This window comes from Monodelphis domestica, chromosome 3 (genome assembly GCF_027887165.1).
Source record: "Monodelphis domestica isolate mMonDom1 chromosome 3, mMonDom1.pri, whole genome shotgun sequence".
In the NCBI taxonomy this organism is placed as follows: domain Eukaryota; kingdom Metazoa; phylum Chordata; class Mammalia; order Didelphimorphia; family Didelphidae; genus Monodelphis; species Monodelphis domestica.
This window is the reverse complement of record NC_077229.1, coordinates 43,035,914-43,061,061: the sequence shown is the minus strand read 5'-3', so window position 1 is coordinate 43,061,061 and position 25,148 is coordinate 43,035,914. Positions and strand designations below refer to the sequence as shown.

The 25,148-nt window shown below is 41.0% G+C and overlaps 1 protein-coding gene across 3 annotated transcripts in view; it reads left to right on the top strand.

The window, feature by feature from the left end:
• Positions 1–25,148, top strand: part of MAPKAPK5 (MAPK activated protein kinase 5) — a 53,309-nt gene that overhangs the window by 12,013 nt on the left and 16,148 nt on the right. For all 3 annotated transcript variants that reach the window (XM_007489824.2, XM_001371115.4, XM_056821742.1), the window contains exons 2-9: positions 8,296–8,369; positions 9,330–9,405; positions 10,562–10,659; positions 11,946–12,054; positions 13,859–13,948; positions 14,718–14,813; positions 17,683–17,763; positions 22,962–23,149. In XM_007489824.2, the coding sequence (XP_007489886.1) occupies positions 8,296–8,369; positions 9,330–9,405; positions 10,562–10,659; positions 11,946–12,054; positions 13,859–13,948; positions 14,718–14,813; positions 17,683–17,763; positions 22,962–23,149 (812 nt within the window). The remainder of the gene's footprint in view (positions 1–8,295; positions 8,370–9,329; positions 9,406–10,561; positions 10,660–11,945; positions 12,055–13,858; positions 13,949–14,717; positions 14,814–17,682; positions 17,764–22,961; positions 23,150–25,148) is intronic.

The window sequence follows — 25,148 nt, the reverse complement described above, 5'->3', positions numbered from 1 at the left end:
AGATGGTCAGGACTCCTTAACTCATGAGTATTTTTCATTTTGCTACAAGAAAAATGCCTTTGCAATAATATCTTGTTTTTACTAAATCCTAGCTTTTGCCTGGAGATCCAGGGTGACAACAATATTTCTCTCATTGTATTTCAGTCCTGGCAATCCCTTCAAATGGGGATGATGATAACACCTTCTTAGAGTTGTTGTGAGGTTACATTGAGATATTTGTAAAAAGCCTGGCAGACCTTAAGTTGCCATGTTAACTGTTTTTATTAGCTATTATTATTATTATTGATCTGAATCTTGAGAGAATCCTGGGAAGAGAAGAGAAAGAGATGAGGAAGGATTATTTTTCAGATGAGGGGAACAGCCAGTGCAAAGGTACAGAGATGGTAAATGTGGTGGGATCTGTTGGGAATGGTGGAATGTTCAGACTTGGGCTTTAGGAATATGCCTGTTGGTTGGGTAGGCAGGGATAGCAATCTGGAAGTTAGGGTTATAATCTAGGTGAAAGATGAGGGCTTGAAAAAGGGTGAAAGGAGAGAAGGATCTAAGTAGGAGATCTCGTGGAGATAGAAATGACAAGATTTGACTATGTGGCCTGAATAAAAGGGAGAAGTTGAGGAAAATCCAGAGGCCAAAATGCAGGCTTCTGTTTGGCTTTGAAAGCCCTTTCACAACCTGATGCCAATCACTCCCTATCACAGACTCTCCAGCCCAGTCAGACTGGTCATCTTGCAGTTCCTCACACATGATCTCTGTCTCTCATTTCCCTGCTTTGGGTACATGCTGTCCCCTATGCCTCCAGAGTAATCCCTTCAGACTTCTGCCTATTGGAGTCTTTAGTTGCCTTCAGAATTTAGTTCAAGTGCCACTGTTTACTCCGTGAGAACTTTCTTGACCTCTTCAGCTCGGTCATCCCTGACAAATTGCGTTGTGTCCATTTTTTATGTGCTTAGATTTGCCTGTTTTCTCCCTCAGTAAAATGTAAGCTCTTGGAGCTTGGGGAATCCTATTTGGCTTTCTGTTCCACAGATACAAGAATAAAATAGGACCTTGTTGATTGATCAGTGTTGCTCCTCTAGAAGCCCTGTTGGGTCCACCTTGTCTCCAGGACCAAATGCAAATTTCTCTGGCCCTTTACCACCAGGTTCAATGTTGCAGTTTTTTCAGTGAACTTAGTAGTACTGTTTCCAGTCCTTCCTTCCACCCTAACTTTTGTCCCTGTCCCCTTGAAGGGGGGGATTTCAACGTATGGGTTCATATTCCTTCAAAACCCGAGCGGAGGCCCTCAATCTACTCAACGTCCACGACCTCTCCTCTGCCTCAGCCAAACACAGGGATGGTCATACTCATCATCTTGTCATCTCTCACAAGTCTTCCATATCTTGTTCATGAACTCCAAAATTCTATTTTTCAGTCATGATATTTTATCATTCTATCTTAACTTTTGCCTTTTCTCATCTAATGCTGTGCTTTGTCTTTCCTGTGACTGCTAATTCCCCTTCACCTTTCAGTATTTCTATGTAGAGCTCCATATGGCATTGACTATATTCTCCTCCTTCAGTCTTGACCCTGAGGGTCAGGCCAGCAGTTCCACTCTATACTGTCTTTTGGTCTTATCTCCCTTAACACAGTCACTGGTCCTGCTCTGCCAAGTCCTGGAGGATCCAGACCTCTTTCTTCCCCTGCTGCTGACTAGAGCTGGAGGAAGGCACAAAATTGCTGATTGGGCCCTCCACTAGCTTACTTGCTGTTCCTTTTCCAGGATGCTCCATCTTCTGTGTCTGTGCCATTTCACTCACAGGCCTGGCCTGTGCCCTCCTTCCTCACCTCTGCTTCTGAGCTTCCTTTAAGACTTCTACAAGAGGCTTGTCCTGGTCCCTACAGCTGTTGGAGCAGCACCCCCTCTGCAGAACAGCAAAACATATCATCAAATCAACACAAGATGCTTTTTGCATTGACTCCTTCCTCACCTCTGCCTCATAGAATCCTTCTCTTTGAGACTTTGCTTAAGATCCTCTTCTATGTGAAGTCTTTCTTGATGCTCAGAATCCTTAGTGCCTCATATTGTTGGGGGGGGGGGGGACTTGAGGTGAGCCCCTGGGTTTGGGACAGATCCCCTTTGCAAGAATGCAAGACTATAACTTAGCTTTGAAATAAAAAGAGAAATTTATTACTTTGGTATTCATGCTGAAGAGGCTGGGAAGACAGAGTAGGTGGGACAATGCCTCTCCGAGGAGATGGATTCTGGGGCTTTATATATTTATATATCCTTTTGACAGCAGGGGCTCTGTGACCAGGGATGATGGAATGGAATGAGGTGGGGGATGTTTGTTATCTGTCCGGAAGACACAGACTGTATAGTTTAGAGGATGAGGAGCTATCCCAGAATACTGCCTGATGGTATCACAGCATAACTGGAAGCTGTATTTCTGGGTCCATCTCAAAATTTAAGGGAGAATCTAAGGGGAATATTTCTCTTGGGGGTTTTTCCTTGTTGTGAGTCTCTGATGCCCAGAGTTACCTTTTCCTTAGCATTACAAAAATGCAAAGAAGGAAGGGAATTTTCCTGCTTAAATACTTGTGGAGTTTGAGTTGTACAAAGGGTAACCCAGGGTCTCAAGCCAGTATGATAATAACTAGCATTTATATAGTGATTTAAGGTAGGGGTCCCCAAACTTTTACACAGGGGGCCAGTTCACTGTCCCTCAGACCGTTGGAGGGCTGAACTATAAAAAAGAAATTATGAACAAATCTGTATACCGCTATCTGGGGTAGTGGGGCTGCAGCGCTGGCTGTGATGGGCCTGTCACACCTTGCACAGGCCCATCAGTGCCACCACTATACCAGGCAGCAGTATACACAGTGCAGAATCCCCTCCCCCAGATCGCTGCTCACCATGCTGACATCTTCCATTGTGCAGCCACATAATCCTTTGGGCAGCACTTCGTTCTGTTCAGTTACTCTTAGAACAAGGTGCCACTCAAAGAATTATGTCACTGGAAGTAGTACTGTATGTGAGCGACACTGTGCTTTGCGGCGCCACTACATACAGTGCTCCTCTCACTGACCACCAGTGAAAAAGGTGGCCCTTTTGGAAGTGCAGTGGGGGCTGGATAAATGGCCTCAAGGGGCCACATGTGGCCTGCGGGCCCGTAGTTTGAGGACTCTTGATTTAAGGGTTGCAAAGTACTTTCTATCCACCTGTCATTCATTTCTCCTCCCCCTCCCATCTTGCTCTTTTCACATCAAGGTTTATAAAGTGTTTTACAAATATTTGATCCTCATAACAACCTAGGGAGGTCAGTGCTATTATTATCCCCATTTTACAGATGAAGAAACTAAGGCAGATAGGTTAAGTGACTTGCTCAGGGTCACATAGCTAGTGAGTGGTAGAAACTGATCTGAACTCATTTTCATGAGTTTAAAATGCTCTATTTACTGAGCCAGTGCACTTGTCTCCCTCATTAAAAAAAAAAAATCTCTGTCTGGGCAGGTCTTGTTTTAGTCATTGTATCCCAGTGTCTTTAGCACATAGTAGGTGCTTATTAAGTACTTATTAATTGATTTACTTTGTATCTTGCATGTGTCTATATTGATGCCTCCTGTATTAGAATGTAAAATTCTTGAGTCCAGGACCATTTCATTTATGTATTTGTATGCCTATTACCTGGCATGGAGTAGGTTTTCAACAAATGTTTGTTGTCTGGTTGTTTGATTGATAGGAAGCTGTTCTTCTAAGCAAGATTCCTTTACCTCTCCCACAGTTTTTCATTTTTGGCATTGAATTTTGATGAATTTTTCTCTTTGGTGTCCTAGGATTCACATTTGTCTTAAAACATGGGTAGTGTGTAAAGGGAACCCTCTCTTCATGGGCTTGTCTGACCTCTGTCCCTTTGTGGTTGCCATCTGTTAAAGTTAAATTACAAACTCCTGGTTCTTAGTTTCCATAGAGTTTATTAATATTACTTGAGTAAAGAAAGCAGATAGATAGATATTAATGCCTATTTCTAATCTAATTCTGATCATGTGACTCCCCATATGGCTATCTCTCAGCCACAGTCCTTCAACTGCTGCTGTCCAAGGGAATAGAGAGACCACTTCCTGGCACCCCTCCTTTATTGTTTCTTTTAGTCCAGACTCATAACCTTTAGTTCTGGGTCATGTCTCTAGGACTTTTCACCTGTGACCTCTGTTTGTAGCGTTCACGTGACATCCAGCCATGCAGTGTGGAGAAATTTTAGGAAAAGAAAATCACCAACATCCCATATCAGTAAAGTGGATCTTTTGGAGAAGGTGCCATAAGGATGCCTGTGGAAACCACACATTGTGTCAAAAGATCTGGAGTATACTTTGGGATATAATGAATTGAACTGAAGGGGGTTGAACATATTTATTCTGAATGTGAACTCTTATGCCAAAGGGGAGTGCCCCCAGTTGACTTTTTGTCAAGGCATAATATCAATCATTTTTTGTTTTTTTCTTTTTTTCCCTCTCATCCCCAAATTGTTGTAATTCCCCCTTTGTAAAGGGCAATATTTTATACCCTTCTAGTAAGAGAATCTTTAGAGATATAAGCTGGTTATGTGAAATGATTCATTGGAGAGACTAGGCATCTTAATCTCCCAAGACCCCAAGTGGGGAGATTTTAACATGATCGTCTCCCAATAGAATCACAGGGAGGATTGTGTAAAGGGAACCCCTTCCTCCCGGGCTTATCTGACCCGTTTCCCTGCACTGTGTGGCTGGGCATCACATGAACGCTTCAAACAGAGGTCACAGGTGAAGAGTCCTAGAGACATGACCCAGAACTAAAGGTTACAGATTCGGGACAAAAGAAACAAAAGAGGGGTGCCAGGAAGTAGCCTCTCTTCCATTGGACAGTGGCAGTGAAGGACAGTGGCTGAGAGAGAGAGAGAGCCATGTGGGGAGTGATGTTGTCAGAATTAGATTAGAAATAGGCTTTAATATCCATCTTTATTCAAGTAATATTAATAAACTCTATGGAAACTAAGAACCAGGAGTTTGTAATTTAATTTTAGCAGTAGTATTCATGGAATCATTAATAAAATTATAATATTTAGCAGAGGAAAGGTATTTGAGAAAATGGAGAGAGGAATTCTGGAATGTGGGAAGGCCTAGAAGAGTAGAAGTTTTTTTAACCTTAGGTACACCAAGTATAGTGTTAGACTTTTATTCTAAAAACTTACTTTTTGTCTTAGAATTGATCCTGGGTATCAGTTCCAAGGCAGAAGAAATGGTAAGGGTTAGGCAGTTGGTGTTAAATGACTTGCCCAGGGTTATATAGCTGGAAAGTGTCTTAGGCCAAAGGTTTGTCTGAATTTGAACCCAGGACCTCTCGTCTCTTGGCCTGGCTCTCTATCCATTAAGCCACCTAGCTACCTCTATTGTTAGACTTTTCACATAACTCTCCAAAAGGAGTTTATTTAGTTCTTTTTTGGAAAATTATTATGTTTTGAGGATTATGATTTTGAAAATACATTTTTTTGGTGAACATAAAAATCTTTTCTCTCTTCCACTTTTGTGGAAAAATTAAAGCAAAATAAAACTTTTTAATAAGTATGCATAATAAAAGCAAAACAAATTTCTGCACTGTCCAAGTCTAAAAAAAGCTGCCTCTGCTGGGAACCTGAGCCAATCATCTCTCTGTCAGGAGATGGGAAGCATGCTTTGAGCATTGGTGCTCTGGAGTGGTGGTGGTTGTAATGGTTGCAGTTCTTAAAGGCATTCAAAATTGTCTTCATAACATCCAAGGCAACTCGAGATGCAGTGGATTTTGCTGGCCCTGGAGGCAGAAAATCTGGAGTTTATATCCAGCTGAGCTGTGAGACTGGGCAACTGGCTTTACAAAACTCTCTTAGTTTTAGTTTCCTCAACTATAAAATGGGGATTGTAAGATTGTAACTTATGAGAATCAAATGAGGTAACATATGTACAGTGTTTTATAAGCCTGGAAGTGCTATGTTATTATTATTATTAAAAAGCACTACATTATCATCATTATTATTACAGTGCTGTTAATGTATACAGTAAATGTTTTTGTATGTAGTAGCTTTTTTTCTCTTTGATTTTTTTTGGGGGTACCATATAGACTCAATAGTGTGGCATTGCTGGGTCAAAGGGGTATACACAGATTGGCAACTTTTTGTTTCAAATTGCTTTCCTGACTAGCTGGGACATTTTACAGCTACACCCACAATGCAGTAATGTCCCTGTTTCACTCTAGTCCCCTTTAGTATTTATCATTTCCCTTTTTTTCAGTCTTGCCAATCTGGGGGCGGGGGGGGGGGGCGCATAAGGGCATAACTGCAAGTTATCTTGAATTTGCATTTTTTACTTATTAGTGATTAGGAGCATTCTTTCATATGGTTATTGATAGCTTAGATTTCTTCTGAAAAATTCCTGTTCATATTATTTTCCCATTTGTCAGTTGGGGAGATGTGTTTTAATCCCCTATTTATGGGTAAAATGCTTTTCATCCTCATTGCTACTACCTCTTGGAATCAAATTTCTTCAAGGCTCAGCTTAGGTGCCATCTCCGACAAGAGATCTTTTCTGATCTCCCCAGATGTTATTACTCTCACTTACCTTAAATTATCCTTTATTTACATATATACTTATGTGATATATCTCACAGTACAACAAAAGCAATTTGTAGTCAGGTAATGTCTTTCCATATCCTCTGATAGCATATAGTATATACTTAATAAATATTTGTTAAAAAGGAATGAACAGGGGCAGCTAGATGGCTAAGTGGATAGAGAGTCAGACCTGGAGGTAGAAAGATCTAGGTTCAAATTTGGCCTCAGATACTCCCCAGCTGTGTGAGATCCTGGCCAAATTGATTGCCTAATCCTTACCACTTTTCTGCCTTGGAACCAATATTTAGTATTGATTCTAAGATAGAAGGTAAGGGTTTTAAAAAAAAATTCACTAATGCTAGGTTAAAAATTCTTATCTTAGCAGTTTTACAACTGAATTGTTGAAGTGTTTTTTTTTTAAGTTTTATTTTCTCCCAATTATATTTTAAAATAATTTTTAACATTTGTTTTAAAAAATTTTAAGTTCTAAATTCTCCTCCTTCTCTCCTCCTCCCTTATTGGGAAAGCATGCAATTTTATACATTATATATATATATATATATATATATATATATATATATATATATATATATATGCAGTCAGGCAAAACATATTTCCATATTAGTTATGTTGTGAGAGAAAACACAGACCCAAAAAAGCAAACAAACCCCTAAGAGAAATAAAGTAAAAACAAAGTATGCTTTGATTTGTATTCAGACTTTCAGTTCTTTCTTTCAAGAGGTGTATGACATTTTTCATCATAAGTCCTTTGGAATTGTCTTAGATCATTATATTGCAGAAAATAGCGATGTCATTCACAGTTGATCATTGTACCAATTGCTTTTATTGTGTACAATGTTTTCCTGGTTCTTCTCACTTCACTTTGCATCAGTTGATGTAAGTCTTTCTAGGTTTTTCTGAAATGTCCTGCTCATCATTTCTTATAGCATAACAGCATTCTATTACAATCATTCTTCTGCTCATTCAGCCATTTCCCAATTGATGGGCATTCCCTCAATTTCCTATTCTTTGTCACCCCAAAAAGCAGCTTTAACTATTTTTGGTACAAAGATAGGTCCTTTTCCTTTTTCTTTGATCTCTTTGGTATTACCTCATAGTAGTATTGTTGGGTCAAAGGATAGCAGAATTTTATAGCCCTTTGAACATAGTTCCAAAGAGCTCTTCAGAATAGTACAATCAGTTTATAGCTCTAGCAACATTGCATCAGTGTCCCAATTATTCCTTGTCACCTTTTGTCATTTTCCTTTTCTGGTGTATTAACCAATCTAAGGGTTATGAAGCGGTACCTCAGAACTGTTTTAATTTGCATTTCTCTAATCAGTAGTGATTTAGAGCAATTATTGTTGAAGTAAATGTATCTAAACAAAAGTATTACTATTATTTTGCCTGCTTACAGGAATTTTGTAGAAAAGCCTTTCATCTGGGCTCCTTTTTATTGTAGTTCAAAACCTATCCCAAACAAAGTAACTACATTTTTAGTGATTAACGTATATCAAGCCACTGCCATACATGTGTGTCATTGTTTCCTTTCAACTGAGACATTAAAAAATAGGGCATCCCAACTGAATTCAACAAATATTTATTTGATTAAATGATGTGCAAGACATTGTGTGAAGCCCAGGAGAGTCTGAATCTTCTAACTCTTTGTCTTTTTCTCTCCCTCTTTTTATTTTAATAGGAGACCTCCATTTTAGAGGAATACAATATTAATTGGACTCAGAAACTGGGAGCTGGGATTAGTGGTCCAGTTAGGTAAGAAACTATATATTTGAATGTCTCTTTTAGAAAAAGATGCTAGAAAATCCATTTTAGCTCAAATACCATCTTTCTTTGCTCTCCATCTGCCCCAATTTTTTGGATGATGTAAATCATTCTGTGACACAAATTCATTGTTGATATGTGACTTGAAGTTGATTATTACATAGTGCATAATGATGAGATTTTGCCATGCAAGAATTGTGGCAACTTTGCCACATTTGGAAGGTTCTTTAAGTTCAGATGTACCATATGAACAAATGTATAGCCAAATTTGAAAATAACCTAGAATTGCCATGTAGAATGGTAGTATAACTTTTTAAAAGTTTTTTTTTGGACATTTAGAAATAAAAATAAATTCCAAAGTTTTTGCATTTCACTCAAATATGTTTTATACTGCATAGCTTTAGAGCAATGGTATGTGGACTTAAGTGTCTGGAGCCATTTATATGACCTGTAGCATTGACTTTGAGAGTCTTATATGAAAGCTAGTGCTGAATGTTGCTCTTAGATCCAAGATAGCTCAAGAGTCCTGCTCAGGGTGCAATTAGGTGACTTAGAGGATTGAGAGCCAGGCCTAGAGATGGGAGATCCTGGGTTCAAATCTGGACTTAGATACTTCCTAGCTTTGTAATCCTGAACAAGTCACTTAACCCTCATTGCCTAGCCCTTATTGCACCCTTCTGCCTTGGAACCAATACATACTAGTGATTCTAAAATAGAGGGTAAGGGTTTAAAAACAAAGAAGTCCTGGTCAGAATGTCGTTGGCTTAAATATACTTTCTTCCAGTAGGGCTGGTCTTTTCTTTGTTTACTGGGAGGTTTGGCCAATCCAGTTAGTGTAGGATAATGGCTTTGGATTAAACGTTTATGTAATTTATATTCAGATCTTTAGACAAAGGGCAGAGTTTTCTTTCTGATTTGATCTCTAACTCGCTCCCCCCTATCTAATACTAGGGTCTGTGTGAAAAAATCTACCCAAGAAAGATTTGCCCTGAAAATCCTTCTTGATCGTCCAAAAGCTCGGAATGAGGTATGATCCATGTCTGTCTTCCTCTTTCCTTTTTTTGCATCCCCCATTTTCATTTGTAGAAACAATTCTTTTTACCCCTTTATTAATTTAAGCTGGGCAAAGATTGGGCATTTTCCCTTTCTTAAATGATATAAACACACAAGAGAGTTTCATTTAGACTCACAGAAGGCTTGGGTTGGAATTTCACATCTGTAGCTTTACTCCTTTCTTCCTCCCTTCCTCAGCCTGTAGTTTAAACTTCTTTTCAAGGTCTTGTTGAAGTAGCACCAATTAGCCCACAATGGGCATGTGCTTCCTTTTGGGCACAACTCTTGAGAGTAGCCTCTTAACCTTCTTTGAGTGTGGCCTTTGATTTCTGAAGTGTTCATACTGGCTCTATTGTCTGCTCACTTAGAAATGGGGTTTGGAGGCCAAGGATGAAGGTACTTATAGTTATGTGTGTGAGTCTGGGCAGGGGAGATGTGGAAGAAGCAGGAACAGCAGTGAACAGAGGGTACATGGCTCCCAAGAGTGGTTCTCATAGGAGAGGATGCTGACTGTGTGTGTTTGGCTTCTCAGTAGGGTGGAAATCAAGTTGACATGGTGTTATGATCCTGATTTCACAATCCCTGAATGTCTTTTTTTTGTTGTTCTTTCCCCCTATTGCTTGCACTACTCCTGTATGCCAGAGATTGCATGCACAGGACTCACTGGAATAAAGAGTAATGAATTGTTGAACAAAGAAGGGCTTTGCCTAATGCTGATTGTTATTTTTCAGTTCATTTTTCCATTAACCAATAAGATTCAAAATCCATTGGCTTGGAGGTGTGGTTAATGAAAATAGCACTATAAGAGCACGTGTGTGAGTAGTTTGGACCTTTTATCCTATAGTTGTCAGCCTTGGTTTACCTGGAGCAGCAGTCAGGGGAGGTTTCTTTTCTATTCCCTTCCAGATCTAACGTTAAACTAGATCATTAGCAAGTTTACTTAAAAACCCAGTATTTTCTTTTCATTCAGAATAAAACATTTAGCCAGTCCTAAGAGTTGGACTTTCTTCCTGGAACATGTTCCTCCTCTCACTCCACTGGGCTTTTTCTTTGGCCCCAAACCTGAAAGTTTGGAAGGAAAGCATTTTCAAAGCCTACTGCATAGTAACCTATCCTCTGTTCTCTTTAAGGTACGTCTGCACATGATGTGTGCGACACACCCAAATATTGTGCAGATTATTGAAGTATATGCTAACAGTGTGCAGTTTCCTCATGAGTCCAGTCCAAGGTAAGATGCTCGGAGAAGATGGAACACTCAGCTTCCGAGATTTCTGCTTAGTGGTGCTTAAGGCGAAATCATGAAAGTCAACCTGGCCATAAGAAAAGCAGATACTAGTATGAAAGTTGAGCCTACATTTCCGTTGTTCATAAAGCCAATGTTTTGTGTTGTCCAGCACAGACTGACTTTTTTGCTATTTGTACCATGCAGTGACTTGGGCCATCCATTGTAAAGATCACAAACCAAATCATCCTATTTTATAAGTAGGCATTGTTGGTGAAAGCTTTTGGAAGCCAGCAACATTTAGATATGAAACCTTTGTTATTGAGAAGAGGTAGCCGAAAAAGGAGGCGTCTTCTTGGGAACTTTTGTGGGGAATTTCTGGCTCTTTGCTTTTAGAAGTCCAGTGGGACAAGGCAGTTCCTGGTTGAATAGTTTTTCATGGGAGATGATTGCTGTGGTTGGGTAGCTATATGGTTTTGAGCATGGTACCAGTAAAGACAGGATTGTAGTAGGTCTGTTTCCCATCAGACCTTTGTTCCATGACCACAGATCATACTTGTCTGTAACCCTGATCACCTGCTTATATGTGCATAGTGGGTTACATTGGGAACTAGGTGAAAAAGGTGAACAGATCTTACTGATCCGAGATCAGTAATATTGTCATATATCCCCAAAGCACATTTTTGGAGGGGGAAGGCAGTGACAATATTTTTCATTATAATTCTGCAGTATAGTGCTAAGATCACTTCCTCTGAATCCAGTGGACCTGGGTTCAGGTTTGACTGAAGCTTACTAGCTGTGTGACCTTGGGTAAGTCACTTAACCTGCTTATGTTAGCCTCAGTTTCTTCATCTGTGAAATGAGAGTGTTGGACTAGGTGACTTCTGATGTATCTTCTGAAGCTAGAACATTGAATCTCATGATCCTATCCAAATACTGTGAAATATTTATAAGGTGTTATGCTTACAAGATCTCTCCCCATCTTAAATCCCAATGAAATTAAGAGACTGTTAATGGTATAAAAATGTCTCTTAAGGATCTAAAAACAAATGGATTTCTTCCATTATAATTTTTTAGATTGTGGCTGGACCTAACTTTTTGTCACATTTTAGTCATTGGTAGGAACCAAAGAAAGGGGAGAGAATTGGCTTATCACAAAAACTAGCACTATTTAAAATAAAGGGTTACATACACTTTCCAAGTGTGAAATCTGCATCGTTAGGTCAGCAGCTTGATGTTTGAGTTTTTTTCTTTTTTTTTCAATTTAACAAAAATCAAATGCTTTCAAACAGGGCTCGACTCCTAATTGTAATGGAGATGATGGAAGGGGGAGAGCTATTTCACAGAATCAGCCAGCACCGGCACTTTACAGAGAAGCAAGCCAGCCAAGTAACAAAGCAGGCAAGTGACCCCCTGCATAGCCACCCAACTGCAAACGTGGGGCAAGAACAATTTCATTGGGGGGGAGGAAAGGAAGCCCCAAAGAAAGCTTTGTTTGATCTGACGCTCTCATTGCCTGCTTTGTTATGTGATCGGAAAAGCTGTCTGGACAGGAGAGATGGGACCTCTTGGATCTTGTGCCTTTTGGGGGTCCCATAGACTCCAGTGATTGTTTACCTTGACATTGCTGTTCCCTGAAGCCTACGACATTAGTTCTGCTCAAGAAGGAGGATGATATTCTGTATAGACTATAGGTATGAATGTCTTGCTCTTGAGATAGGTAATCTCCTGTGTGCTGTTGTTTGGCTGTTGGGTTAAAATGCTGCTGAGAATACCTAGAAGGGTGTGTGTTATTGGGGTATATTCCAAGATAATTGTGCCTATAAAAATACTAAAAGAGGGGTGGCAGGGGAGGGGGAGAAGAGACAGAGAAACAGAGAGAGAGAGAGAGAGAATGAAGAGAGAATTTGTGTGTGTATGTGTGTAGCCTTTTCTTTGTTGTGTTCAATCTCTGTGTTTACAAGATCTTGGTTTCTCTGATTTCCCCTGGTCCTGCCTGTCTCTGTCGAGGGTTGTATTCTTCCTCTTTGTGACCTCACATTTGGTTGTCGTAGAGCTGATTTACCTCATAAACTCCAGCTGGAGAATAGGCCTCTTGAGAAGGTGAAAAGCTAAGTCTCAGAGGCCATGGTTTCAGGCCAGAGGAGGGGAGAAAGAAATTATCTCCCATAGCACAAATAGTTCTAGGTAGAAAGTACTGTCAAATTTTCCATGATGCCACTGAGCAGCAGAGAAATGTTATTTTTGGAGTAACTGGGAAATGCTATCCTTTGGCTTTGAATTTCCCTTCAAAACCATCTCTTCTATGTATGTTAGCATAACATACTTTACATTAACCTTTTTTTGGAATAAAGGATGCCCTATGGTTTTCTTAAAGACGACAGAACCCAGCACCCTGCCCCAAACCACCATCTAGAAATAACTTTTCACCATTTAGCATGAACCAATAGAAAAATCTGATTCAAAATCCAAATGGAGTTTTAATATTTTCCCTTTAAAGCCGGAACCTGAAGTTGAAGATCTCAGAACCTAACTGGCTTCTGAACCCAGTTTTGTTGCATATTATTGCCTGGGTTTAGTCAGAACAGTGTGGTGTATTGGGAAGAACAAAGGACTCCCATCCAGGGCACTTGAGTATGAATCCTGTCTCTGAAGCTAGGCAGCTATGCACAGGTAACTTCACTTCTCTGAGACCCAGCATTCTCATCTGCAAAATAGGAATAATAGTACTTTCATGACCTACCTCACAGGGTTGTTGTGAGGAAAGTACTTTGTAAACCTCCCATTGCAATGAACCTCTGGGGGCTGATGCCCGTCACAAGAATGTCACTGTTTACTCTGGACCAACTGCAACTTGGACTTCAAAGGACTGATGAAAGCAAGCAAGCCTTTCATTTTAAAAGAAGAATGCCGAACAGGTGCTCCTTTTCTGCTTGTCCTGTCAAAGAGCCCAGCTCTGCCCAGCTTGGGTTTGTGTCCTGGCAGTTTCTTCTTTACCAAGTACAGTTGGCAGCTAAGTTTGATTCCTTGGTTTCATTTTGGTGCAATTGGTTCTTCATTTACTCTGCTTTGAGTCTATTTGACAATGGCTCAACCTGGGAAATAAGCTAATTGTGATTGTTTTCCTCAGAGACCTAAGTAAGCAAGGGGAATGCAACCAGTTCTCCCTCCTAAATTCCAGTTGGTTTATTGTGCCTTTTTCCAGATAGCTTTGGCTTTGCAGCACTGTCACTCACTAAACATTGCACACAGAGACCTCAAGCCTGAGAACCTGCTCTTCAAAGATAACTCCTTGGTAAGAAGCCTTTCTTTTTGGCAAGTTTTCAAGCCCAACTCAATGTGCCTGGTCCAAATGCAGGGGTACGAGTTCAGAGAAAGCGTAGACCAGAAGACTTCAGGGAGTACCAGGCTTTGCCAGCATCCATATATATCACCGAAGGGCTGTGGGTGGAGTGAAATTTCACTGGGTCTCAGAAACCTTGTGTCCTTAGCATTGGCTCCCATACTTATGTTTGGCCCAAAAGAGAGTCCTGTTTCGGAGATTGATACCACTTGCTGTGAGCCCAGGACCAATCAGATTTCAGAGGTGTGAAGGGAAGAGTTATAAGAACTATGCCCTATCAATGTAAGTGCTTGACCATAAATTGAAATCTTGTGTTTCTTATCACCAGATAAAGTCACATTATTTTTACCCTGTTCATTATTACATATTTGTTCTACTGTCATATAAGTTCCCCACTGAGTTATTCTAAAACTTATGACAATTACTCTTTGTGTTTAACTGTTGGTCTCTTTCTGGAACAGTGTGGGATTTAATTTGTTATTAGAAGGAATAGGTCACTAAGATTGGGACACAGTTGGCTTCAGGCCTCAATTTCCCATCGTTTCTTTTCCTGGTTGAGACAGTTAGAGGATAGTAAACATTTTTCAGCCTACATTAGTAAGGTGAACTGTTCTTCCTGTATCCTGCTTAGCCTAGACATTCATTTGGGCACCATTCACAGATCTGATAGTCAGCATAAGACAGAACTTCCAAGTGATGTGTCCCTCTTGCCTCATTTTAGGATGCTCCAGTTAAGTTGTGTGACTTTGGATTTGCCAAAATAGACCAAGGGGACTTGATGACACCACAGTTCACCCCTTACTACGTAGCACCTCAGGTAAGAATAAGCTTTTCCTGCCCCAAAGCTTCATTTAGTAGCAACCTCTTGACACCATCACCTTATTTCTTTCTTAGAATGCACATAGTCTTTAAAAAAAAAACAAACCCTTATCTTCTGTCTTGGAGCCAATACTGTGCATTGGTTCCAAGGCAGAAGAGTGGTATGGGCTAGGCAGTGGGGATCAAGTGACTTGCCCAGGGTCACACAGCTGGAAATGTCTGAGGCCAGATTTGAACCTAGAGCCTGACTATCAATCCACTGAGCCACCCAGCTGCTTCCCCCACATAGATAGTCTTATAAATAGAAGCTTTTAGAAATACAATCCAGGAGCTTAGTGAATATTTCCTTTAGGCTTTATTTACACTGTGACTGACAGAGACTATAGTCTCTTTGCTTTAGAAAATTGCTTTAGAAAAATGGGATTATTTTCAATTAAGTCTTAATTAAATTTCTTATTCACACATGAGTTTTCATCTGTGCCATTGTTTTAGAGAGGACAGTGTAGAACACAAATCCTTAATGGGAGTTGAACACAAGTCTATTGAGGAGATTGAAGGAGAGCATCTTATTATCCTTAGTAGTTCAGTTAAGAGGTGTGGACCATCTACATTCAAGGACAGTAAAAGAAATAGAAGAGAGATCCAAGGAGCATAGTTTAGAGCATAATATAACAAGGAGCCCATCAAAGAGGTGTATATAGCAGAGAGGATTTGAGCCCAGGTTCTAGGCCACTACCAGTGATTTTGAAATAATAATAAAAATATGATCATTTTTATAACACTATAAGATTCATAAATCCTCGGAACAACTTGTAGAGGTAGGTGCTATTAGTATTATCCCCATTTTACAGATGAAGAAACGGAGGCAAAGGTTAAGTGACTTGCTCAGGGTCACACAATAAATGTCTAAGATCATATTTGAACTCGCATCTTCCTCCAGGTCTATCATTGTATTCATTGTGTTACCTTGATGCCTCAGTAATGATAACTAGCAATATCATTATTCTGATTCTGTCATTAATTACAAACAGTATGATCATACACATTATTATATATTCTTAAAGTAATATTATTGCCACAGTAACAGTAATAGCTGACATTATGCAAAGTTCTTGACAAAATGAATCTCATTTGAACCCTACAATAATCTTATGCGGTAGATGCTATTATCATTCCCATTTTTTAGATGTAGAATCTGAGATTCAGAGATTAAGTGACTTTCCCAGGGTTATACAGTTTCTTGAAAGGTGGGATTCGAACTCCTGGCTTTCTGATCCAAGTTGAGTCCTCTATCTGCTTTGCCACAAGAGAAAGGTTGTGATGATTTGGAGAATCAAGACTAGGGAAGAGCTAATGCCCTGATTCTCAAAAAAAGAAGAGAAGGTAGAATTTACAAATTGACAATGGGTTAGTCATTGAGATTGATGGAATAACCAGATTCATAGAGTAATCATGAGTGGCTCTATGTTAGCTTGAGAAGTCTCCAAGGGAGCTCTGCTTGGTTCCATGTTGTTGAATATTTAGATGAAGGTCTAGATGGTGTGCTCTTCACATTTGCAGATGGCTCAAAACTAGCATGGACCACTGAATCAGAATCCAGAAAGATTTTGACAGGCTCAGTTTGGCTGTGGGCCCAGTCTTCCTCAAGATGATATTTGGCAAGGATCACAGTAAAGGCCTACCTTTGAATTTAAATGGTCACTGCCCAAGTCTAGGATGGGGGAGCTGGGGTCATGTGACAGTTCAAGTAAAGATCAGAGGATTCATCACTGAGTCATGGCAGTTCAAAGAGAGTCAGGGTGCTGTGTAGAAAGGGAGCAGTCAGGGTTCAGAAGGAGGGAGTTTTTATAATCCTGCTTGGTCAGACCATATTGGGAGAGTGGTGGACTGTTTCAGGACTGCAATAAGGATATTCAACAAGCTTGAGAAGATATTTGGGAGGAGGTCAATTGGGATAATGTCCACATGAGTACCTACCCTATTGTTATTTCTAGGTATATAATATTTGAAATTTCTGTAATAACAGAATTGATAAACATTTGTTCATTTGATTGAAATAAAATATTTTGTAGATACAATTGGAGTTAGGGAATCTGGGTTTGGATCCTATCTCTGCTACTTTCTACTTGAGGTTTGACCTCAAGAAAAGAATTATTCTTCTTTGGCAAAATCTCCAAAATGAGGAGGTTGGACTAGGTCAGCACTGGCAGATGTTTTTGAGATCACGTGCCCAAATGGCAACTTCAAGCTGCCTGTGAACTCCTTGCATTACCCCAGACAGTAGAGGGAGGAGAACTCGCACTAGGTGGCTGGTTGGAGGGGCAAGGCATGCAAAAAATGTTCTTGAGAGCTGTGGAGAGGGGGAACAGAGCAGTCCCATCCGTCCAGCCCTGGCACTCATGCCACACCTTTGCCCACATGGGACCAAGTTATTGATTTCTCAGGTCCAGCCCAGTTCAAAGAATGGGGCCTGTGAAGGAAGAGTAGTTAACTTCCATCTCTTAGACAGGGATGCATCTACAAGGAAATGCAGTGAGAACTCCTTTCTTACATTCTAGCAGCCCTAGAACAGGCTCTCTCAGTAGAATAAAATTGACAATAATTTGCATAGCAGAGTGTGATTAAAGTTTGTTCCTAGCACAGCAAGATAAGTTTTTTAGGAGAGATGAATTTTCCCAATCAGATCCTACCTTTGCAGGGGAAAAAAGCACTTGAGAAGTCTATATGATGAGAAAGCTGATAAAAGCAGCAATATGTTTTCCAGTTAGCAGTTGTCTGATCCACGGATTCTCCTAAAAGTCTTCAAGTGCAGGTGGATGCCATTTGTGGTGAATGGTGATATTTCTGCTTTTGATTTGGTCCAACAGGTATTGGAGGCACAAAGAAGGCATCAGAAGGAGAAGTCTGGGATTATACCTACCTCGCCCACACCCTACACTTATAATAAGGTAAACTTCTTGACTGTGCATATCTTCATCATTTTGTAGCAAAGTAGATCTTCTTGTGGGAGGTGCCCATGTGAGGCAGGACAGAGAGGTATTCATTTCTGGTTTCAATCCATTTTGTTACCTGCCATAAAGAGCCGATAGCTGGAGCTAGGGAGGGGTTTGAGCTTCCTTAACTGTTGCTTGACGTGTGATACATAACAGTTGAGTTTCTGTAGGAGGACCCACTAGTCGAGGCTCACTTCTGGGCTCTTTTTGCTTTTCTGTATGAATGAACTTCTCTCTTGGTCTCATTTTGTTAGCTGTGTGTTTTAATCTCATTATATTTGAAAACTGGTTCTAACGCATTTTGCATGTGAGGACTTCTCTTTTGGGGACAGAAGGTACCTCAGCTGTTTGCTTTAACGTACCTCCTTCTTGTTAGTTCAGAATGAATAGGAAAAGTGAGGCTGCTTCTGATGAGACATTCATGAAGGGCTGGCTAATGGTTTCTTAAAGATAATAGGAATTTGTGCCAGAATAAGTACAGTCGTTCCCATATTATAGACATTTAGGCAAGCTTCATTTTTGGTTTGCCCACACCACTGAAATCACCAATCCTTGAGGTATTGAGGACTGTGACATAAGAGTAATGTTTTCTTACTTAGAGGATCATCGTGGCATCATTGCTCTGAAGCTGGAAGGGACCTTTGAAGCCATCAGATCCAGACCCCTCATGGTATAGATGAGGAAACTGAGTCTCAGAAAGACAAAAGAAATTGCTCAAAGTTCCACAGCTAGTAAGTGACTAAGGTGGGATTTGAACTCAAGTCTTCCTAACTGTCAAGCCCAGTGCAGACCAGATTTTGGAAACTTATAGCTCCAGAATAGTATAGGGGTAGGGGTGTGAGGAAAGGCTTGAAGGGAGTCAGGATCCCTGGGGCCTTTAGGATCGCAGGAGTCAATAGGGAGATAGTATGGTAGGATGGGAAGAGCCCAAGTTTGTTTCCTGGCTTTACCATTAACCATGGCTTTGATCAAGTCTTTTCACTCCTCTCTTTTGAATGAGATGGTTGTTAAGATCTCTTTTAGCCTGAAGATTCTGTGGTCATTCTGTGATCTCATAGCACATTTGTTTATTCTTGGGAGTCATTTGGATTAGGGATCATTCAGAACATCCAATCATTACAGTGGACATTGTCAGTCTTTTGCACGTTTGGTCTCTCAAAGGCTAATTGGTTATTGAATCAGGTCTTTATTATAAAATACGTGTTAGGAACTGAGGAGAGGGAGACAAAGGATACAATGGACCCCACCCTCAGGGAGCTTCTATACTATCCCGGTTAATAACAACCTATAAAATATGGGTAAATACAGAGTACATGGCAGGGAACTAGCCAAATTCACTGAACTTTTGACTGAATCTTGACTTAATCAAGATGTAGACACAACCTAAGGTCATCAGTCAATAAGCATTTATTGGTACCTGCTTTTCTGCAGATGAAAGACTATGGAGGTCTGACTGTCATGTGGTTCCTACCCAGCTGGCTCCTTTGCTTTGTGTGTATAAAGCACAGATGTCAAACTCACTGCCCCTGGCCAGAAGGGAACCAGCAAAACTCCCCAGGCCTGAACCATTGGGAAATATTTAACAAAATAAAGAAAATTAGAATGCAACATAGATAATGTTGGTTTGTGGTTTTCAAAGTCACTATTTGGGCAAATTCCCCACGCCCACCCCCTTTTTTTTTGAGTTTGACAACTCTGATATAAAGGACTTAATTATCTTTATATCATTGTCTATCTTGGAGCATTTCTGCTCTGGAGATCCCATGTGTGATCCGCTGGTTCAGTATTCTTTACAGTCTACTGAGCTGCCTACCTTCGTGACTACTTATTAGTTGCTTATTGGGTTCAGACCCATGGCATGAGGGGGCATGCAGAGTGCTGCTAAGACTGGAGTTTTGTCTCCCCTCAGGGAGTATACAGTATGGCCGGGAGAAGGATATACAAACAGCGATGATTAGAATCTAGTATGTGCATTCATGGATTCATGACTCAAACCTTTTACCAGATTAGATGGCATTGTCTTCTCCAGGGAGAAGTGACTTGAGCCTGTTTCTCTCAAGGGCTCAGTGATTCTGAATAAAATATCAAATTGATGGTAACTTGGATTTGATGCAGCCCTGTACTGGGAAGATTCAAGAGTTCCTTTCTCATATTCTTAGTCCTTAGTCTTAGAAATTCTCATTTGGTGTGAGATATACATGTATGTATGCATGTTAAGATAAATGTTGTTGATATCTTTTGGTCTTTTACATGATCAAAATTTCCCCTAAGATTTCTCTCTTTCCTCTTCCTTGAGGGTCATTCCATTTAGAAAAATAATACTTTCAAAGTAAAAACAAAGAAAAAAAAGCCATCCAAACTGACAGAGGTCATCCTTCTTGATACCATCTTACTTCAATTTACCATGAACGTGACTTTGGAGAATAGTGGCATTTGCTCTAAATGGAAGCCATTAGCTAGGTGGAAGATCCCTTTCTTGGCAGAAGACAGACCCCCTTGGGCAGACCTGGTTAGTGTTTCTGGGCCTGAAGGGTTCTCATGTGGCAAGTCAGCTTGATAGAATAGTTCATCCTAAAGGATCTTAATTTCCCTAAGAAATGGGGCCTCCATTTGCCTTTCCTAAAGTTGGTCTCCTTAGTGGGATGAATTTGAAAAGAGGCAAGTACTGCTCTCCACTGTCAAGAGCTTCTGCAACAGTGTTGAATAAATCTACCTTGAAAGAGCCCAGAGAGCCCTGGTGTTGAACAGGTCCCAAGTGTGGCAGATACATCAGCCTGCTTTGCCTGGTATAGAGGACCACTGGAGTCCTGGGAAGGAGTAGGCCGTGTGGAGGCCAGGCCCTGAGGACATGTAGGCAGGACTAAGTGTCATCCAAAAGGGGAATTGATCTTTGACTTCACCTGGGCCTTCCAAACAAGACTGATTAGTTTTATTCATCTGTTCAGTTACTATTTAGAATTGTACAAGGCCAGAGCCAAACCTTGCCTAAAGAACGTTCTAGTCCAATGCCCATATTTTATTGAGGCCTGCCAAGTTGAGGAGATTCATCCATCTCCATACTGCTACTCACAGGGATGAGAGGCAGGCCTGTCTGCAAGAGCTTTTGATCCCAAGTCCAGGGTTCTCCCTCTTGCAGTGAGCTGCCTTTTTCCAACATCATGATAAATGGGAAAGAATGCTGAATTTTAAATAAGGGGATGTGGGTTCAAATCCTGCCTCTGCCACTTACTTGTGTGTTCCTTTGTTTCTCTTGGCCTTATGTTCTTCATTTGTACAATGAGATGGTTAGATAAGAAGACTTCTAGCTCTAAATCTATGATGCTATTATATATTGTTATTTATTGAGTGCTTGCTGTTTGCAGAACATAGTCCTAGAAAAGACGCACAATTTAGATCACTCAAAATAGTTCTCAGAAAGCATACAATAAAATAGAGAAAAGATACAAATTAATTTAATACGAATTTTGATGTGGGACCTGAGGACAGAAGGGGTGGGGAGGAAGGGAACAATATTTATATAGCACCTACCATGGGCCAAACACTCTAAAATCCCATCTCATTCAATCTCACAGCAGTCCTGAGAGGTAGATGCTATTAAGATACTCTCATTGTTCATGGGGAAACTGAGGCAGACAAGTTCAGTGACTTGCCCAAGATCACCCAGTTGGAAAGTGTCTGAAGTTGGATTTGAACTCAAGTCTTCCTGATTGTAGGCTCAGCTGCCTCACATAGTATCATATGAGAGGTCTGAAGAGGACTATACTGTCATTAACCTAAGAATTCACAGGTGAAGAGGAAGAAAGAGGAGATTCTAGGCACATAAACAGGGAAAAAAGGTGTGACAGTGGGGAAGCAAGGAGTATGGAGGGGTTTAGAGGGGTCAGTAGAAGTAGTCATCAAGGGGAAGCAACTTTTTCAAGAAGTTTAACAGTGAAGGGAGAGGGAAAAGAGATGAATGAAATGGTAGCTGCTTGGGCTAGGAAGATCAAAGGAAGACTTTATGGTTCTTTTTTTTCATTGGGGAACCTCAGAGGCTGTGATGCAGCCCCCAGAGATAATGTGTAATGATGCTCCTGACAGAGCTCCAAGCATTGTAGTGAGCTGCTCTCATTAGTGGCATTCTGAGAGAAGGACTCAGTGTGGGCCCAGGGTTTCTGAGGCTGTGCGCTGGAGCACGGGTTGTTTTTCCTCTGTTACCAGAGGGAATGAGGAAGGCATGGGTGAGGAAGCCTAGAATGGTGGAGGGAGAAGCTGAGCAGATCCCAGGCTTGACAAGTAGGAGTCACCTGGAAGGTGTGTCCACCGTCGGACATTAGGAACAAGGCTTTATAGCACTTCTTTGCCTTCGATAGATGTTCCCGAAAATGCCTTTGTCAGGACATTTTCATCTGTGTGGTAAGGCCCAGGGAAGATATTTCCTCAGTATCCTAGACCTAAGGTTAGAAGAGTCCTTAAAGGGCATCTAGTCCAGTCCCTTTATTGTACAGATGAAGAAACTGAGGCACAGAGACATTAACTGATTTGTCCACAGTCACATGGTTAATTAGCAAGTGACAGAGCCAGGATACAAATCCAGATCTTCTGACTTCTAACTCTCACCATTTAGTCACAATAGAGCTGACTGAGAGGATGTCCTTTCTACCTCTCTGTGTGCCATGAACTACCATGGCAATCCCTTTAGAACTCTCTTGTGTTGGTTGAGTTTTAGAGTCAGGTGTCTTTTCTTCCCCTCCTATGGATCCCAAGCAGGACATAATGGGCCTGGTTTCCATGAAGGACCTGGCTCAGATCTGTTCCTTCCCAATCCAGGAAAAGGATTGTATCTTATATTTCAGAATAGACTGGTAGTTCAGTAGGGGCTTTGGGACTGGCCAGTGGGAAGGCGTGACATCATTTACATTTCCCCTGGAGCAACTTGGAATAAATGCTTGTTGAATTGAACGTATTTTGTGTCTGAATATTGCTTTGGCTGCATAAAAATAAATACTTTGAACAGAAAGGTTCGTTGTCTTAGGAGCTGGGAAAATTGCTCTCCAGCAGTCCAGTTCAATGTATTCCAGATACCATGTCTCCTACAGATCAGGTGAGGTTTGTTTCCTGGCTCTTCTCCATCCCTCAAGTGTGCCCCAAAGTGACCCTTTCCTTGCTTTCAGAGCTGTGACTTGTGGTCCTTGGGGGTGATAATTTATGTGATGCTGTGCGGCTATCCACCTTTTTACTCCAAACACCACAGTCGGACAATTCCAAAGGACATGCGGAGAAAGATCATGACAGGAAGCTTTGAGTTTCCTGAGGAAGAATGGAGCCAAATCTCAGAGATGGCCAAAGACATTGTGAGAAAGTGAGTCACAGAGGCTTTGTTCTATTACCTCTCTGTTATTCATTTGGACAGATCACAGGGACAATGAAGGGTGAGGGGAGGGTTAGTGTCGGTGGGATGGATGGAGAGGGGAGGGATCACTGACTTGATCTCCCACTGCCATGGAGGGACGATGAGCCCAAACAACTCCAAACATGTTTTTCCACAAACCTTGGTATTTCCTTTGTCACTCTTGTGATTTAGGCTGATGCCAGAAACCCAAAATTACTGAATCAGAAAAGGTGTCCTAGGACCCATACACAAAGACAAATACCCTTTGTGCTGTCCCCAGTGTGACCATACTTAAAATTATTTGAAGATCCCAAGGGAGGCAGCCCTGCCCAATTAAAACAAAAAAGCCTGGGTCTTCCTGTTTCATTGAGGCTAGTAGTACAGGCCCAGCTCCACTCCAATCCACTTAGGAGCTTTGGTCTGCTCTGGTTTCCAACCTGGGCTGATTTGGTCCTTGTGAAGCGACCTGGGTCTCCCCTATGCCCATTCCCAGAAACTCCACATCAGAACGTCAACCTCAGAATGCCTCCTTTGTCAGCAGGAATCACAGGCTTTGTTTGTGCCTCTTTCTATCTGGCCTCTTTCATTTTGGGGATGGCATGATTTTTTAAGTAGGTTTTTTTTCTTAAATTCAACTAAAAACAGCCTCTTCATAGCTTCCCCTTTTGTTCCAAATTCTGCCCTCTGGGGCCAGGCAGAAAGAATTCATTTAGTCCCTCTTTTGTAGGACGTAAGAGCTGACATTCATTTAGCACTTTGGTATAGTAAATAGAGATTTGGACCTGGAATCAGGAAGGCCCAAGTTCAAGTCCGTCCCTAGACAGCTATATGGCCCTGGGCAAACTCATTTAACCTCTCTCTGCCTCAGTTTCCTTATCTGTAAAATTGGGATAACAGCAGCTTTCTATTTTACAATGTTGTCCTGAGGATCAAAGAGATAAAAACCATAAAGTTCTTAATATAGAGCCTGGCACATAGTAGGTACTTAATAAATGCTTGTGTGTCTCCTCCCTCCTGCCTAAGGCAAAACTCTTTACATATAAAGTGTCCCATAGCTTAAGTTTTTGTTTGTTTTTGTTTTTTTTTTAATAAAGCCCTTACCCTGTATCTTAGAATGGATACTCAGTTTCAAGGCAGAAGTGGGTAAGGATTAGGCAATGGGAGTTAAGTGACTTGCCTAGAGTCACACAGCTATGAAGTGTCTGAATCCACTGCTAGGCCTTTCTTTCTGTTTACTGAGCCACCTAGCTGCCCCCTCATTAAAATGTTGTTTTTTTTTTTAAGCCCTCACCTATCTTGGAGTCAATACTGTGTATTGGCTCCAAGGCAGAAGAGCTGTAAGGGATAGGCAATGGGTGTCAAGTGACTTGCCCAGGGTCACACAGTGAGGAAGTGTCTGAGGTCAAATTTGAACCCAGGACCTCCTGTCTCTAGGCCTGACTCTCAATCCACTGAACCACCCAGCTGTTCTCCCTCCTCCATTAAAGTTTAAAACTGCACTAAGATTTTTAAGATATCCTATATTATCTCATTTGACCCTCATAACAGCCTTGGGAAGTAGATGCTATTGTTCCCATTTTATAGTTTGAGAAATCTGAGGCATACAGAAGTTAAGTGACTTGCCCAGGTTCAATTAGTGTCTCTGGCTGTATTTGAATCCAAGTCTTCATCATTTTACAGATGAGGAATCTTAGGCATTCAGAGGTTAAGTGACTTGCCCAAGTTCAGTAAGTGTCTGTCACTGTATTTGAACCCAAATCTTCTTGATTCCAATTCCAGCACTCTATGCACTATTCTGAACTACTCTTCAAATACTTCAGCAGAGCACTTACTCTGTCCCTTCTAAGTCATCTTTTCTTCCCATGAGGAGATTTGTATAGAAATGTCTCATATGCCAAAGCTCCTGCACCATGGGCTGCCGGTGATGTCAGAGAAGAGAGCTTTTCCGTCTCTTTTCCACCTCTGTCCC